Source organism: Onychostruthus taczanowskii, unplaced genomic scaffold (genome assembly GCF_017590055.1).
Source record: "Onychostruthus taczanowskii isolate IOZ18803 unplaced genomic scaffold, ASM1759005v1 scaffold8, whole genome shotgun sequence".
Taxonomy (NCBI): domain Eukaryota; kingdom Metazoa; phylum Chordata; class Aves; order Passeriformes; family Passeridae; genus Onychostruthus; species Onychostruthus taczanowskii.
Window position 1 is genome coordinate 16572019 of NW_024505892.1, and position 14228 is coordinate 16586246.

Here is a 14228-nt window from a genome sequence, read left to right on the forward strand (position 1 = left end):
TTTTGCCTGTTTGCACCCTGTTCTTCTGACCAATTTCTATAAATATTGCACATGTGCGCTCAGTGGTACTGTCTGTAACACAAAACGAGTGGGAGCATTCCAAGTTGCAAGGTTTTCCATTGGTAACCTGTTTGGACAGAGGTGTTAAGAAAGGAGGCTTTGCTCTTTATTTTTTAAACACTAGATGGCATTGCTTCCTCCCCCCCCCGCCCCCCGGGGAAAACTTGACGATGAAACTTACCTTGACTAATGTAAGAGAAGAAGTAGTGGCTTGCAGGTTTTGCTATGACTATCACCCTTACAAGCCTTTCCTGTAAATCTTAACTCTCCAGTGTGCCACCAAGCCTTTGGTTCATATTCCTCTGTCTGCAGCCCCCATACTTCTCCATGCACCAAGGAATTTCTGAAGCACTACTGGTGGAATGGTTTCCTTCAGGTTTCCTTTAAGTTATGAACACTAAAGCTACGAATGATACATACTATGATGCAGAATATTTTGTTACATAAACTGTGTGTCCTCAAGATACTAATGAAGGTGGATACTTCCCTGGACCCTTCCTCCTCCAGCTGATTCTCTTTCTTTCATCACATATATTCATGAGCTACAGCAGGAGCCAGAACAAGCTATGAGGCAGGAAGGAACTATACAACCACTTTTCCCCAGGGCCCTTTCCCACAAGAAGAGAGGGATTGGGTTCCTCTCTTTATCATATAGCAGGAGCCAGAGCCAGTAGGGCATTGTCCAATTAAAATTAAATAGCAGCTGCTGACAGTTGCTTGTGGGCTAAATTGGTTCTGTGGGGAATAGCTCATTAGAGCCGTCATCTCCATGAAGAGCTGATTGTGTCCTGAGCGCGGGGGCTTCTAAGGCTGGAACCTGCCTTCGGTCCACACCAGCATTACGTGCAACGTTTGGTGCTGCCACACTCGGTGTCACGGGCCAAACTTTTCTTCTCCTACCTTAGTGTAAATCGTACTAAAAATTAACCACAGAGAACACGCCGTTCCCAGACAGGCTGCTCTTCTTTCCCTGCCTTGGAGCAGCACCTCTGGCCTGACCCGCGGCGCGGCAGGGGAAAGGCTGAGGTGAGACGTGCCCCCTCTCTTGCTTGGCCCCTTTCGCCGAGCAGAGGAGGGCGGACGGGCTGGCTTCTCCCTGGGGAGTCCCGCTGGACCGAGCAGCTACCTTGGCTGCCCGGGAAGGGAGAGGCTCCAGTTCGGGGAGCCACAGGTAGGCGGCGGCCTCCTGCTTTTCCCAGGTTCGTGGAGGTTTTTTTCACCCCTCCTTTCCCTCCTCCTCTTTTTCCAGCACTCGCTTTCCGGGTTGGGAGTTCGGTGCGTTCAGAAAAGTGCCTGCAACGGCGCGGGGTTCTCCAGGTGGAGCTGGTCCGGGCTTTCTCTCCCCTCCTCCTCTGGCTGGCTTTCCTCCTTTGTGGCCGCATCCAGGGCGCTTCAGTCCCCCTCCCACGCTTCCTCTTTCTCTCCCTCCCCGCCTCATCCTCACTTCGGGGAGAGAAAGCCGGGCTCTTTCCTGTCTCCCGGCCGTCCCGGGCTCTCACCGCGCCCGCCGTGCAGCGGTGCTGCGCTCCGCTCCGCTCCCCCTCCTCTCCCTTCCCCTCCCATCCCCTCCCTCCTCCCGGGGCCGCTCCCGCCTCCGGGGGCCACTCCCGCACATGGGCGCCGCGCGGGGCTCCCCCTGCGCCCAGGCGGCGGCGGCGGCGGCTCCCCCCCAGCCCCGCAGCGCCTAGCCCGGCCGCCCTCCCTCCCACCCCGATTCATTTGTTGTTGTGCTGTTCTCTCTCCCTCCCTCCCTCTCCGCTCTCTGAACTTTTGTCACTGCTGCGCGGATGCAGACTTTTCGCGCCGGGGACGCCTAGCTCTCCCCGCCACCCCTGCCGCTGCCGTGCCCCTGCTCTCCCCGTCCCCGGCCGCGATGCCGTTCCCCCTGCGGACCCTGGAGCCGCTGAAGCTGTGCAGGTTGGAAGAGGCCGGCGGGGATGGCGCGGAGCGGGGCGGCCCGGCTCCCGGGGACCACGCCGGGACGGCGGAGGAGGGCGGCGGGCGCCGCCGCAGCGCGGTGCCGCTCTTCGGGACGCTGGAGCAGGTCAGCTCGTACGCGCTGGTGTCGCTGCTGATGCAGCTCTCCGACCTCTCCCGCTGCGCCGGCGACATCTTCGGCGGGATCCTCAGCGAGGCGGACTCCCTGTGCCACCGCAACGCCCGGCTCCAGCGCCGCCTGGGCGCCCTGGAAGAGCTCCTCGCCCGCCTCGACCACCGCAAAGTCAAGATCCGTGAGTACCACCCTTGCCCAGCGCTGCGAGCTCGTCCGGGACGGTGGCGGGGCGGCTCGGGGAGCGGGAGGACCGGCGGGAGGGCGGCCTCCCGGTGGCGGAGCTGTTGGCGCGGCAGGCTGGACTCTAGTTTGTGATTTATTTGAAAAGAGAAAGCAAAGAGGGACACCTAAGCATCCCCGTCTCTCTTTTCCCGCGCTCGGGGGCGGCGGCCGCTCGTCCCGGCCCCGCCGGTGCCCAGGGGCTGTAGCGCGGCGCTGCTCATCGCCCTCCGGGATACCCCGGCCCCGGCTCCGTCCCGTGGCTCCGGCCCTGGATGTCGCCGGCCCGTACCGGAGGGCGGTGTCAGCGTGCGGGACTGGCGGCTCGGTGTTGCCCCTGTGCTTCTGGCGGCGGAGCCCTCGCCCAGCGGGGAGAACGTGTCCGCGGGGCGGGCAGCGGGCTGGCCGGGGGCGGGGGGCCGCCGCACCGGGAGCTGGGAGCGCCGCGATCCCGGGGGAGTTTGTTTATATGCTTATGCCGGGTTTGCGCTAGACTTGGGATCAGCCGAGCTTCTGACAGTTCAGCCCACATGCCTGATTAATTCTTTTGTACGTGCATGGGAAGACCGCAGTAAATAGAAACCTGGATGTATTTTGCAGCTGTGTCTCTCGGTTCTCTCGAGCTTCTCTGCTCTTTGTGCAGAGTTGATCTCAAACTTTGAAATTTCAACTTCATACGGAGCCCAGACAGCAAAATACCGATTCGGCCTCCGATTCCTAAGTAGTGGCAGCATTGGAAGTTTTTTCAGAACCTGTAGAGTGGCCCTTAGAAGTGACTAATTGTACACCTACACAGAGCTATAGGAAAAGGTGGTTTGGGTTTTTTTCCTGAGCTTAGTCCAACTTTGGAGAAAGGATCCAGTAAAAATTGAATGTGGTATGTGAAGATTTGTTTATGTGTGACCAAGCTCCCCACAGACAATGTGGGAGATGGCTTGCAACATCAGCTTAGCTTTCTCAATGTGCTGGATACATTCAGGAACCCAAAGAATTGTGTTGCAACTTTTGTGGCAGCTATATAAGGCGTAAGCCCAGCCTAAATAGAGTTGTTGCTCAGAGACCACTGACAGTTTTCTTCTGACTGGAAGTAAAAAGCTTGCTTTCCACATGGTGCACTTATGAGCAAAATTGATAAGGAAATAAACTAATTGATAATTTCAGAAATAAGATGTAAATGGTATGAACCCTGTATGGATAACTTACCTGTTTCATTGCAGAAGTATTCCTTCTGGTATACTTGAGTTTTTCATGATTTCTGTGGGGGAGGACACCTTCATCATCCATACCAAACCTTGTGGTCTTTAAATGTGAGGCTAAAGTTTTGTGTTAACCAGCTTTACTTTTTTAGGTGCTTTATAACTGAATGATAAATGGAAGGACCATTTCTTCCTCACCAAGACAAGTATAACCTTTTCTGCCAATATCATTGTGTTAATCAGGCGTGGCATGGTGCTGTCACACTTGAAATGCAAGTGTGTTATTACTGGGGATACCTCCAGTATAGTGGTATATTAAATTGATTGCCTGATAGGAAGCAATATTTATTTATCTCAGTTTAAATAGAATGCTAACAATTACCATATACTGATGCAATGTATATAAAGGCAAGGGTGAAATAAGGCTTCTGCTGCACTGTGCAAGCCCTGAAATTCTAGGTGCCAGACTCTTAGTGATTGTGTGCTTTCTCAGTCATCCTTCTGCACAAATTGTATATTCGTGTTTTTGTTGTTATAACTCAGTTTTTTGGGCTAAGCCTGTTATTGCTTTTAATTTGATGGTCTTTGCTTTTGTGATTGTGATGCCCAAAACAGGATGCAGTTCTTATGTTTGGCTTTCTCTGTTTGGTTTTAAATTCTTTGCTGGGTGTCATGTCTTCTGTTCATTCAGTTTTGCTACTTGGAATCTCATTGCTGCTGCTATATTCACTTTTCAAAGATCTCATTAATTTAAGTCTAAGAGAATTAACAATTATTTAGCTCTAATTTTTTTTTTGGTGTTTTGGTTGGTTGTTCGTGGTTTGTTGGTTGGGGGTTTTTGTTTTGTTTGTAAGGGAAGGTTATTTACTTATTCAGTCACTAGGAATTGATGTGTAGGCTGAGCATATTGACATGAAGCTGCATATAAAGCTATGACAATTCCCACAAGCTCTCTAGGTACTGCAATCTGGTCAAGGAGATCAGTTAGGATGCTCAGTTGCATTCAGAGTCATGAACATATTAATACAAACCGTCAAGACTTGTCTGCAAATTTAACCCTGTTCCTGTCATTAAAGGGAACTATATGGAAAACAAAGAAAATGGTTTAGTAATGCTGTCTTTGTCTGGGAAAAACAGCAAGGGGGATTTTTCCTTTTATTTTTTGAAGCCTCATGGAGAAAACTGTTTGCTGGTGCAGAATGTAAGAACAACAAGGATTGTATAATTGCTTTCCCATTTACTAGGTTTTTGCTAATCATAAGCCTTTTGAGATATTGTAAACTACTGCACCTTTTGTGGTGCACAAGTACACACACAGGTGCAGCATGACATCGTGTCAGATGACTTAAGTAATTTGCTCTTGCATTCAGGATGAGGGGATAGGACCCTGTACACCTGCTTTTCAAATCACGGGTAATTTCTACTTGAATAAATTGCTTTTGTTCTCTTTGTGGGGCCCAGACAATAATTTCCTCTTGTAACTGAAGGTCCCAGAACAACTTCTGCGATCCCAGCGTGATGTTGTATGGGTAGGACCAGAAGGAGACTAGAAAACTTCAAATCTGGGTTGCAACCACTTTTTGGGATGTAGCTGCAGACTGGCAGCTGGTAGAACATATGCTGTGTGTGTCCGTGGTGCTTGGGAAGGTACATACTTTGAAATTGTGGGTTTGTTTTTTTGTTTTTTTTTATTTTTGTACTATCATAATTTTGTTTCAAAGTAAAGTTTACATGCAGTACCCTTCAGATAAGAGGAGTCCATCAGTGTTTGTTCCTCACTGAGCATGGGCAGGCGTGTGAGGGAGGGAAAGCAGGCAGAACAAAGCTCTTTGTCTTCAGTCACTCTCTGCAGTCATTGACTGTGCTTGCTGGTCTGTCTGTACAGTGTGTCCTTGTGTGTGTGTAGGATCCATATGCTCCTAGGTCTAAATATTAGAGTAGGAATAGGTAAATGTGTCTCAGATGATCTCTGAGGTTTTCTTTGGTTACATACTCACCGGTATTCTGTTGTGAATGCAACATCCATTCACTGCTCCACATGGGAGAGAACACTCTGATGTGGCAAACTGGTTAAGGATGTGCTGTAGTGCAGCAGGTGCTATGTCTTTACAACCCTTACTAGGGATAAACTTCCCCATGTCTGGAGTTCAGCCATGCCCTTCAGCTGGGAGGTCTCCTTTCCAAGGGTTTTGTACTGGTGTGCTGCATGTACTTGGACAGTTTAATTTCATGTCTGCTTCAGCACTTTGAAGGTAGTTTTCAGATGTATGCAGTCTTGGTGATGACTGAGTTTTCAAATTCACTAGAATGACTGAGTTTTCAGATTCACTAGAATGACTGCTTTCTCTGGTTTGTTTTAGCTCTCTTTAACTTTTTGTTTACAGTGGTAGAGAAGTTTCGCGCTCTATCCCCCCAGCTGAGAAAATTGTTCTTGACTTGATTTCAGTACAAGGCTATTTTTAAGGCCAGTCAGTAAAATGGTTTCCTGACATGTATTTGAGCTTTGCAGAATGAGCAGGGTGTTGTGCCACAAGAAGGGACATCAAAATATGATGAGACATGGCCTTATGGGCTGGTGACTGGTTTATAACTCATGGTGATGGGAGGCACTAATGGCTCAAGGTGGCTTATAAAATTCAAGAGTAGTATGCAGTACTTGTGACCTTAGTTCAGCTGCACTAGTCACATCTAGAGAATTAATTAGATTCAGTACATTTTCAAACAGTCTTTCATCAGGTTTTCATTAAGCTTATGTGTGTTGCTGTTTTGCATGATGTTTTGTCATATGTTTCCAGCATCCAGCTGCCATAATGTGTTTTACACCACGGGACTTGCCTAACAGCTTTTTATTTTCTAGCAGTGTGCATCTGTAGCTGTGACCTAGCATCAGGTGATGTAGTTTTTCATCACTTTTGGTTCTCAAATGTTAGGGTTGGTGAAGACAAGTGCCTCTTTGAAGTGATCAGAGCTCGTCAAAAGGCATATGATGGCTGCAGAGAAATCTTGCATGAATTACAAGGCCAGCTCTTGGGAAATGCTGTGGGGCCTTAAACAGTCATTGTTTTTGTAGGGCATGAAGAAGGACATTTTTCCATTAATATTTGTCTTCTGCCATCTGCTGTTATTTATGCAAAAAATATTATTGCTGGGTTTTTCTGTAAATCCCTATGGTTTGACAGACTGGAAGGCTGTTCCTTCCATCCCCTCTGCTATTTTAAAGTCTTTCTGAAGAGGTGATTTGAGAGAGATGCTGGGAGGTTAACATAATGACAACTTCTGGTTCAGTGTCTTCACTAGCAGGATGGGGTTTGGCCAGTTGCACCTCCTGTTTTAACAAGAAGCTGATTTTGTGGGAGGGAGGAAATGCTGCCTCCTAATTAGTGTTGCTTAAAATCCTTCAGTGTTTGATTTTAAAGACACAGCACAATAATTTGATTTTGGTGCACAATGTCTATACATATGTATGTTTTTTGCTGGTTTTGTTGCTTTTTTTCCCCCCCCCTCCAAGTTTAAGGACATTAGTGCAAGAGAGCTGGGGGCATGGGGAGTATAGCTTTTTATTTGTCTGCATGATGGAAGGACAATCCAGTTTACACTTCATCTCCTGCTATTTTGTTTAGTAAGTATTTTCCACTCTTTGTGTGCAAGGCAGTACTGGAGCACATTTCCTGCTTTAGCTGAACAGGAAGCTTTATTCAGCTTATTCCTAGGGAAACCCCTCCTCCATCCCAAGCCACCAAAAGTGAGCATTATTTGAGACAGTATCAGCAGTAGGCAGGAGATGAAGGGGCTGGCTGGCTTTCTATAGTTTCTGGTGTGAGGACAGAGAATACAAGATATTCATCATCCTGCAGCAATAAGAAGAATCCTTCTTCAGAAAAAGGTTTAGGGATAAAAAAAAAGTCAAACAACACACGCCCCCACAAAAGCAAACAAAACACACCACAACCAAAATCCCCAAACTAACCACCAAAACCACAGTGTGCTCATGAGAAACCTTTGGTGGGAAAAGACAGGCTTTTAGGTGAAGAACTCCATTCTAGAAGTATTTGGGAGCTACAATTCATCCATGATTACATATGCTTGAGATGACTGAACTGTGGTACTTTTCTCTGTTGCTGTGCAATACGAAGATTCAACAGCAAAGTTCAACCATGTTAAACAGTTAATTCCTAAGTTCCCCCGGGAAAGAAAAGAAGAAATTTTCTCTTTAACCCTGTTGTAATTATTCAGTTTGCTGCTCAGAAGCAATATAACTCTTGTTTTATTTAGCTAGTGCAAGACTAATTATCTGTAGAGATTCAACCTGATTCAAAGGATATTTCATTTGAAATAAGCAGGAAGAAAGTCTGAGTTAGAAAAAGATTTCCCATGGGGATGGTGGGCCAAGTCGTTGTCCTGCTGAGTGGCAACGCTCCAACTGAATTCAGTTTGATGAGGGTTTGGCTTGCTGTTCTGAACACAGTTGACACTCTTTGGCTGAAATGTAGAGCTGCTTTGTACATGTTTCAGAACCTATTATACACCACCTACGAACATTTATTTCCGTGGAACTTATGAGTGGCTTGATCATTCAGGAAAACAGTGTTTAGGAGAGGTAGTTAATGAATTAAACATACTTGTATTTAGTTGTTTTCAATTAGTATCTATTCTGAAGGTTGCTAGATATTTTAGGATGCACTAAAATGTCCTCAGAAGTTTCTCTTCCTATTAGTATTGGCACAGTCCCATCCTGAGTGCAAGCTAGTAATCTTGGTCTTGTGGGCTTCTCTCTAAGCTAATATGAATCTCCTGCAGAAGAATAATTTTTTGGATGAGCCTATTAATAAACATAGAACAACACAGTGGAGAGCCACTGAAATTCCTCAAACCCTCTATCCTAGAATTTAAACCAGCCTCTAATCAACAGAATGTGGGATCAGGCTTGCAAGGGGGGTTGGGAGCAGCTTATCCCACACATGCTTAGTGTTCCCTGCATCTTCCACTGAAGTGTTTGGTGCTGGCTGCCCTCAGCCATGGGGTACTTAATTTAATGTTGCCTAGGCCAGATTCATTGTGGTAATTCCTGGCCTTTTCCTGTGTTTCTGGGTGAAGGAGCAGCAATTTCCCTTTCCTTGTCTTCCTTTTTTTTCGCCTACATGCTCAAATAAATGATAAAATAAATGATGACATGTTCTTTGCTTCCTGTTATCCGGGGCACTAGTGCAGCAGAAACAGAAAGGGAATTGAGAAACACAAGGATTTAAAAGACACACATCGAGAGCTTGGCAATTATGCAAAGCCCCAGTTTCTTTTGTAGTCCTAAACTAGCTATCAGCAGGCGAGATCAAAGCTGTCCACCCTAACAGTTAACAAGATCAATTAAACATGCTAATTAAATGTTGTTCTTGGCTGTAGGTTGGATAGGAAACCTGCTGGTTGGATGGCAGTCTCCAGAGAGCCTGGATGTCATGCAATTTAAGAGACTAGAAAAAATATTTTGCTACCTGTGGGTTTAGCACAGATTAATGTGGGTGGACTTTGCAAGTTGTTTGTACTTATATCCTACCATATTTTAGTTGGGCAGGGCTGCTTCTGGCTTCAGGCTGTCATGGGTTTTTTCTCTTTGTCAATTGTAAATTATGGTGGTTTAAGTTAGGCTGGTTTTATTTATTTATTTATTGGCCTCTTGTCCTTTAATCAGCATTGTGCATATGAGATTTCCTTGCCCTTCATGAAGTAGGAGTAGTTAGGATAGAAATGTTTAAGGTCCAATGAATGTGATGGAGCTTCAGGCACTCTGCAGTCTGCAGGCAGGGTAGTTACTCCTGCACAGAGAGGCAGAGCCAAGTAATTGCTTTGCTATCACTCTTCTGGATAGTTACCCTGTTGAAGCCACTGGACTACACAGTTTTTAGGTTAAGACCTGATTATTTTTTTTTATTTCCTTCTTATTATTTTCTCCTCCTCATTTTTCTTTAGTAGTTTTGACTCCTCGCTCAGCCCAGGTGTGCTCTGAGCTGCCTCTCCCTGTTCTGAGTTGTGACAGTCCCAGTGTCTGCTCTGCACCTCACCACCCATGTCACTTGTTAAAACTCAGCATTTCACCTTCCTCAAACACAACACCCTCTGCAGGCCTGACAGTCGGCTGGGTTAGTGAGTAAGGAGGTGAGGAGATAGAAGGCAGAGACAGGGAAGGGTGAGATTTGATGGAGCTTGTGGCTTTCTCCCGACAGCCCCTCTCACCCCTCTATTTCATAACCCCTTGGTGTTAGCCACAGCGTAAGGCCTTCCTGCCTGCTGATGTGGCACAGTGGGTAGCACCATAATAACTGGGCTGCCCCTTTCTTCATTTCCATTGCTTCCCTTCCAAACATGTCCATTGCTCTGCTATAGGAGTATAAAGCAAGTGTAAAACCATTTACACCATTACAGTGATGGAAGTGAGAATGCCAAGGTATTATTTGAAATAAAAAATCCTCAAAGGAACTGACTTTAATGTGTGTCTGAGTTCTTACAACTTTCCAACTTAGAGGACGTTTTAATGTTTCAGTAAGTTTAATTTCCCTAATGTGAGCAGCAGCTCTGTTTTAATTTGAAATTTGACATCTTGATAACAAGTAGACCTGTTAATTTAGTTGATTGGATGTTCCTTTTACTGTAATCAGGCTGTAGCCTAGCTAACCAAATTTTGATTAATCTAAGATTGTAATTTTTAAATTAATTTAGCTCCTACTTTTGAGAGATTAGGACTAGAACAGCTGCCTCCTGAAGTATGTTGTAACTATGGATGCTCTCTGAAGGACTGCGGCACTTCATTTTTTCTGCTAGAACTAAATGCAAATGTTAACCATAATGGAAAAATGATAGCGATTCCAAGCATATTGAATAATAGTGACAATGGTGGGATTTTTTTTCCCTGGTTGAGCAACCAATTGGAAAATGAAAACAAGACACTTCTACAGCATGTTTTAAATGGTAATGAGTTGTACTTGAATGCTCTTCTTTCTTCTTGGTCCTCCCAAAATTTTTTTTTTTAAGCATTAAAATGCTGGTCACAGAAGAGCTCTTGTCAGCTTTTAACTGGTGGAATAAATATTGTCACTCACTGACTTATATACATTCTTTGTGTCTGGCTGTTACATTTGTAAAGTTTCTCAAAATCTTGGGTTTGAGTAAGAAAGCAAGCCCAGTCTTTCTCCTTGCAAATGGGTATCTGTCTTTAGTTTTCTACTTTAGCAAGTTTTGGCTTTTGGCAGGAGATGGAGTTTGCTTACAGGAAGCTCAGCAGGATCCAAGATGAGTGTGTTGTGGGTTATCTCTGGTGGCACCTTTTGTTCCTGCTGTATGGAAGGGAAGAGCTCCCAAGCAAATGGTGTTGTCTTTCCCTTCCTGTTCAGTATCTAGTTCATGGTGAGTAACTGAATCTGCTTGGAACTACTGAGAAACCAAGTGATGCTTGGCTAAAGCAGTATCATTAAAAGTTAAAAAGAAAATATCAAAATGTTGTTAGCCACATTGTCCTTAGAGACCCTTAAAATATTTTGAAGTAGAAAAAAGAACCCAACTACCAGGAAATGGGAACGAGCTCTTACAAAACTTTTCATTAACTGTGGTATTTGATCTTTAATTTAGAAGAAAGATAGCACAAGCAAAGCTTGATTGATAACACAGCAAAATCCATCACCCATTATTCTGGACGTGATGCAAATGAAATCCTTTCTACTAAAATTTTGAATTTTTTTTTTCTCTCCAATATATGTCCTAGACACTGAAAAATATTTATTTGCAGAAGTTCAAGAACCCAGAAATTTCTGAAAATGATCACTCTGTAATATTGAAGATATATGTTCACGTTTATATGAACAATAGTGCAATTAAGTACATGGTTATAGTCTCCTTTACATTATTTTGATTTGTAGTGTTGGAAACGTGGAGGCCTTCTTATGTGAACTTTAAGATTTTTTAAATATGAGAAAGAAATAAGTTTGTTCCAGATCTGTTGTGAGGAAGAAAGAATGAAAATACAGTAATGTTCATAAATATGTATTGGTGTGTTCGTTTAGATGCAGTTTCCTAAAAGTTGTTCATTGAGCTATTTCCTTGTTCTATTAAAATAAAGGTAGGTTGTCACTATCTGGTTCCTCCTGCTAACTTCATTTTAATTATGCATATGTGATGGAAGGTCGCATATTTTAAGGTATAAATACACTTACCATAAACCCATTCTGCATGGCTGAAGGCATGCCATAGGGAATGGCTATGGCAGGAAACAGAAGGGTGATGATGGGGTTAGAACTGAAAGGTTTTGTACCAGTTTCATTCACGACCTTGTTGGAAGCCCAGATACGGGAAACTGGTATGGCAACTGATCGCGGTGGGGCCAACACCCTTCCTGCTATCTCCGGCTGCTGCCCTCGCACTGGGAGCGTGTGCAGTCCTGTTGGGCAGGCTGGGGCAGCCTGAGCCCTGCAGGGAGCAGTCTCGGGGCGGGGGGGCCCTGACCCCGTGGGGCTGCAGCTGGGCTCGGCCCCGCTTGTGCAACGCCAGCCCAAGTGGCTCTGCCTCTGCGCTTCGGAAATCCCGGGCGGCATCGCGCAGGGTTTGCCTTGTCCCGGGGAGACGAGCAGGATCATAACAAGGGTGGTTTCAGTGTAAATACATTATTGCAGTTGATTTTGAAATTACTGTTGCTGTTGTAATTGTATAATAATTATGAAATACGTAGAATTGTAATCTATAATCGTGATCTTTACCTTCAGGAGAGAAAGGAAGGCTGGAGAAAACGAGGCAAGTGTGCGTCAGTTCTCTTGCCCTGCCTTGTCTTGATTGTCAGTGGTAGAAATAGGGCTGCCCTTCTCCAAATCTGCATGGAGAGGAGAGAGACTGTGCTTGCTTATCCTGAAAGGAGGTCAAACTGCAACATTGGCCTGTTTGTGATAACAAATTTCCTTAAAACATTAGGAAGCACTTACACAGCACAGCCACAGTGCAGATTTAAGTGTGATTTAGAAGGCTCTTTGCCCTGAAAGAGACTAGTCATAACAGATGAGTGAATCCAGAAGATGGTAATTTAGTTAAGTGTGGCTTAAAACAGTCTGTTTTGAAGAACCCAAAGTTTCACAACAGGCATGGGCTTTTTTGAGGTCTAGAGGAAGAGCAGGTAATTAGAAATCCACAGGGTGTTTGCCTGAGGTGAAGAATACCACAAAAACATACAGCTCTTGGTGCTTTTTAGTTTGTCATGTTACAAAAGCCTCTGTTTGTCCATATCTGTTACAGAGACATTGTGTCTACTGGATGGTAATGAAGACTAAAACCATCTGCAGTGCTTATTATCTTGCCTGCTCCCACTCATTGCTGAGTTTGGCTTGAATTCTGTAATTTGTGATCTCCCCTCTGAAGAGTGTGGTATGTAACATGGGAGGGGAGTGCTCTTCAAGGCTTGTTGTTTTGACCCTGGTGCTCTAACTTGAGAGCATGTTTTCCTCTCCTACCCTTTTCCCAAACATAAAATACAGTAGCTTTTTCTTTACAAAACATTTTTTTACTGTTAGTAACCTTGCTGACAAATCATGAAACTTGCTTTCCAAGTGTGGAAATAGCTGCAGCTTGTAAAAGGTAGGATGAAGAGTGGGTAATTTAGCATTGTACATAGAGATAATGTGCTGCAAGTTAACACATCAAATATTTAAATGATTTAAATGCATTGTGTAGTGCAACTGGTAGAAAAATGAATTAGGTCATGATAGACAAAAGCTTGTCTTCTTTTGAGCTCCTGTCAGCTTGGCATGTTTGTGCTCCACTGGTTTTATCACTAGCTGTGTCTATGCACATACGGTATTTCTAATTTAGATTACTCTTAGTGGTTTATAAAAATATGAATAAAGTTAATCCCAAAGGCAAATGAAAGTATGGGCATACTTCTAGGGGAACTTTGAGTTTATTAGGGAGAACTCCAGAATATCTCAGCTTTTAATAGAAACAGCCAATTGGAAAAATGACTGACTGACAAAAGGCAGATAGCACCAAATAGCAAGTGCAGGTATGAGCTCTGTATGTGAACACTGAAGTGAGCAGTGTCACTCATTGTCAACCTGAATGTTCTGCATGGTCATGGTTACCACAAGAGCACAGCCTCCACTTACAGGGTATTGTAAAAGATACTTTAACTGTGTGCCATGTGCTGCATTACCTTTCTCCCCCTACCTTGGTGGCTGTTGTCAAAGCTGAGACAGTGAGTTTGAATGGAATAAAACTTTTCAAGGGAGACTTCTTGAGGCTGCTTGAGTTGTCACCAAAGGCGCTGTCTTGAGAGCATTGCAACCAAATGGGTAAACCTGTAGCGTTCCCATGGGCCCGTGTGTTGAGCTTATCCAGATCCTTCTGGATGGCATCATGCCCCTCAGGCGTGCCAGCCACACCACTCAGCTTGGTGTCTGTCACCTGCAAAGTTGCTGAGGGTGCACTTGATCCCTTCGTCTTTGTCACTGATGGCATTAAACAAATTGGTCCCAGCATGGCCCCGCTTGTCACCCGTCTCCATCTCCACTGAGTTATTGGTCACTACCTTCTGTCTGCAGCCGCCTAATCCAGCTCCTTTTCAGGATAGGCTGAGTGGGAGCCAGGTGTGGAGGGCTGTGTTCAGTTGGGTTTTGAGCATCTCCAAGGGAGGAGCAATCACAACCCTCACAGTAAAACTGTTTTTCCATATGCTTAGA

At 45.1% G+C, this 14228-nt stretch overlaps 1 protein-coding gene across 4 annotated transcripts in view; it reads left to right on the plus strand.

Annotated features, from left to right (window-relative positions):
- The first annotated feature begins 1933 nt into the window (after window positions 1-1933).
- NHSL1 (NHS like 1) overlaps window positions 1934-14228 on the plus strand; it is a 175678-nt gene continuing 163383 nt past the window's right edge. For all 4 annotated transcript variants that reach the window (XM_041423882.1, XM_041423883.1, XM_041423884.1 and 1 more), the window contains exon 1: window positions 1934-2291. In XM_041423882.1, coding sequence (XP_041279816.1) covers window positions 1934-2291 — 358 coding nt within the window. The remainder of the gene's footprint in view (window positions 2292-14228) is intronic.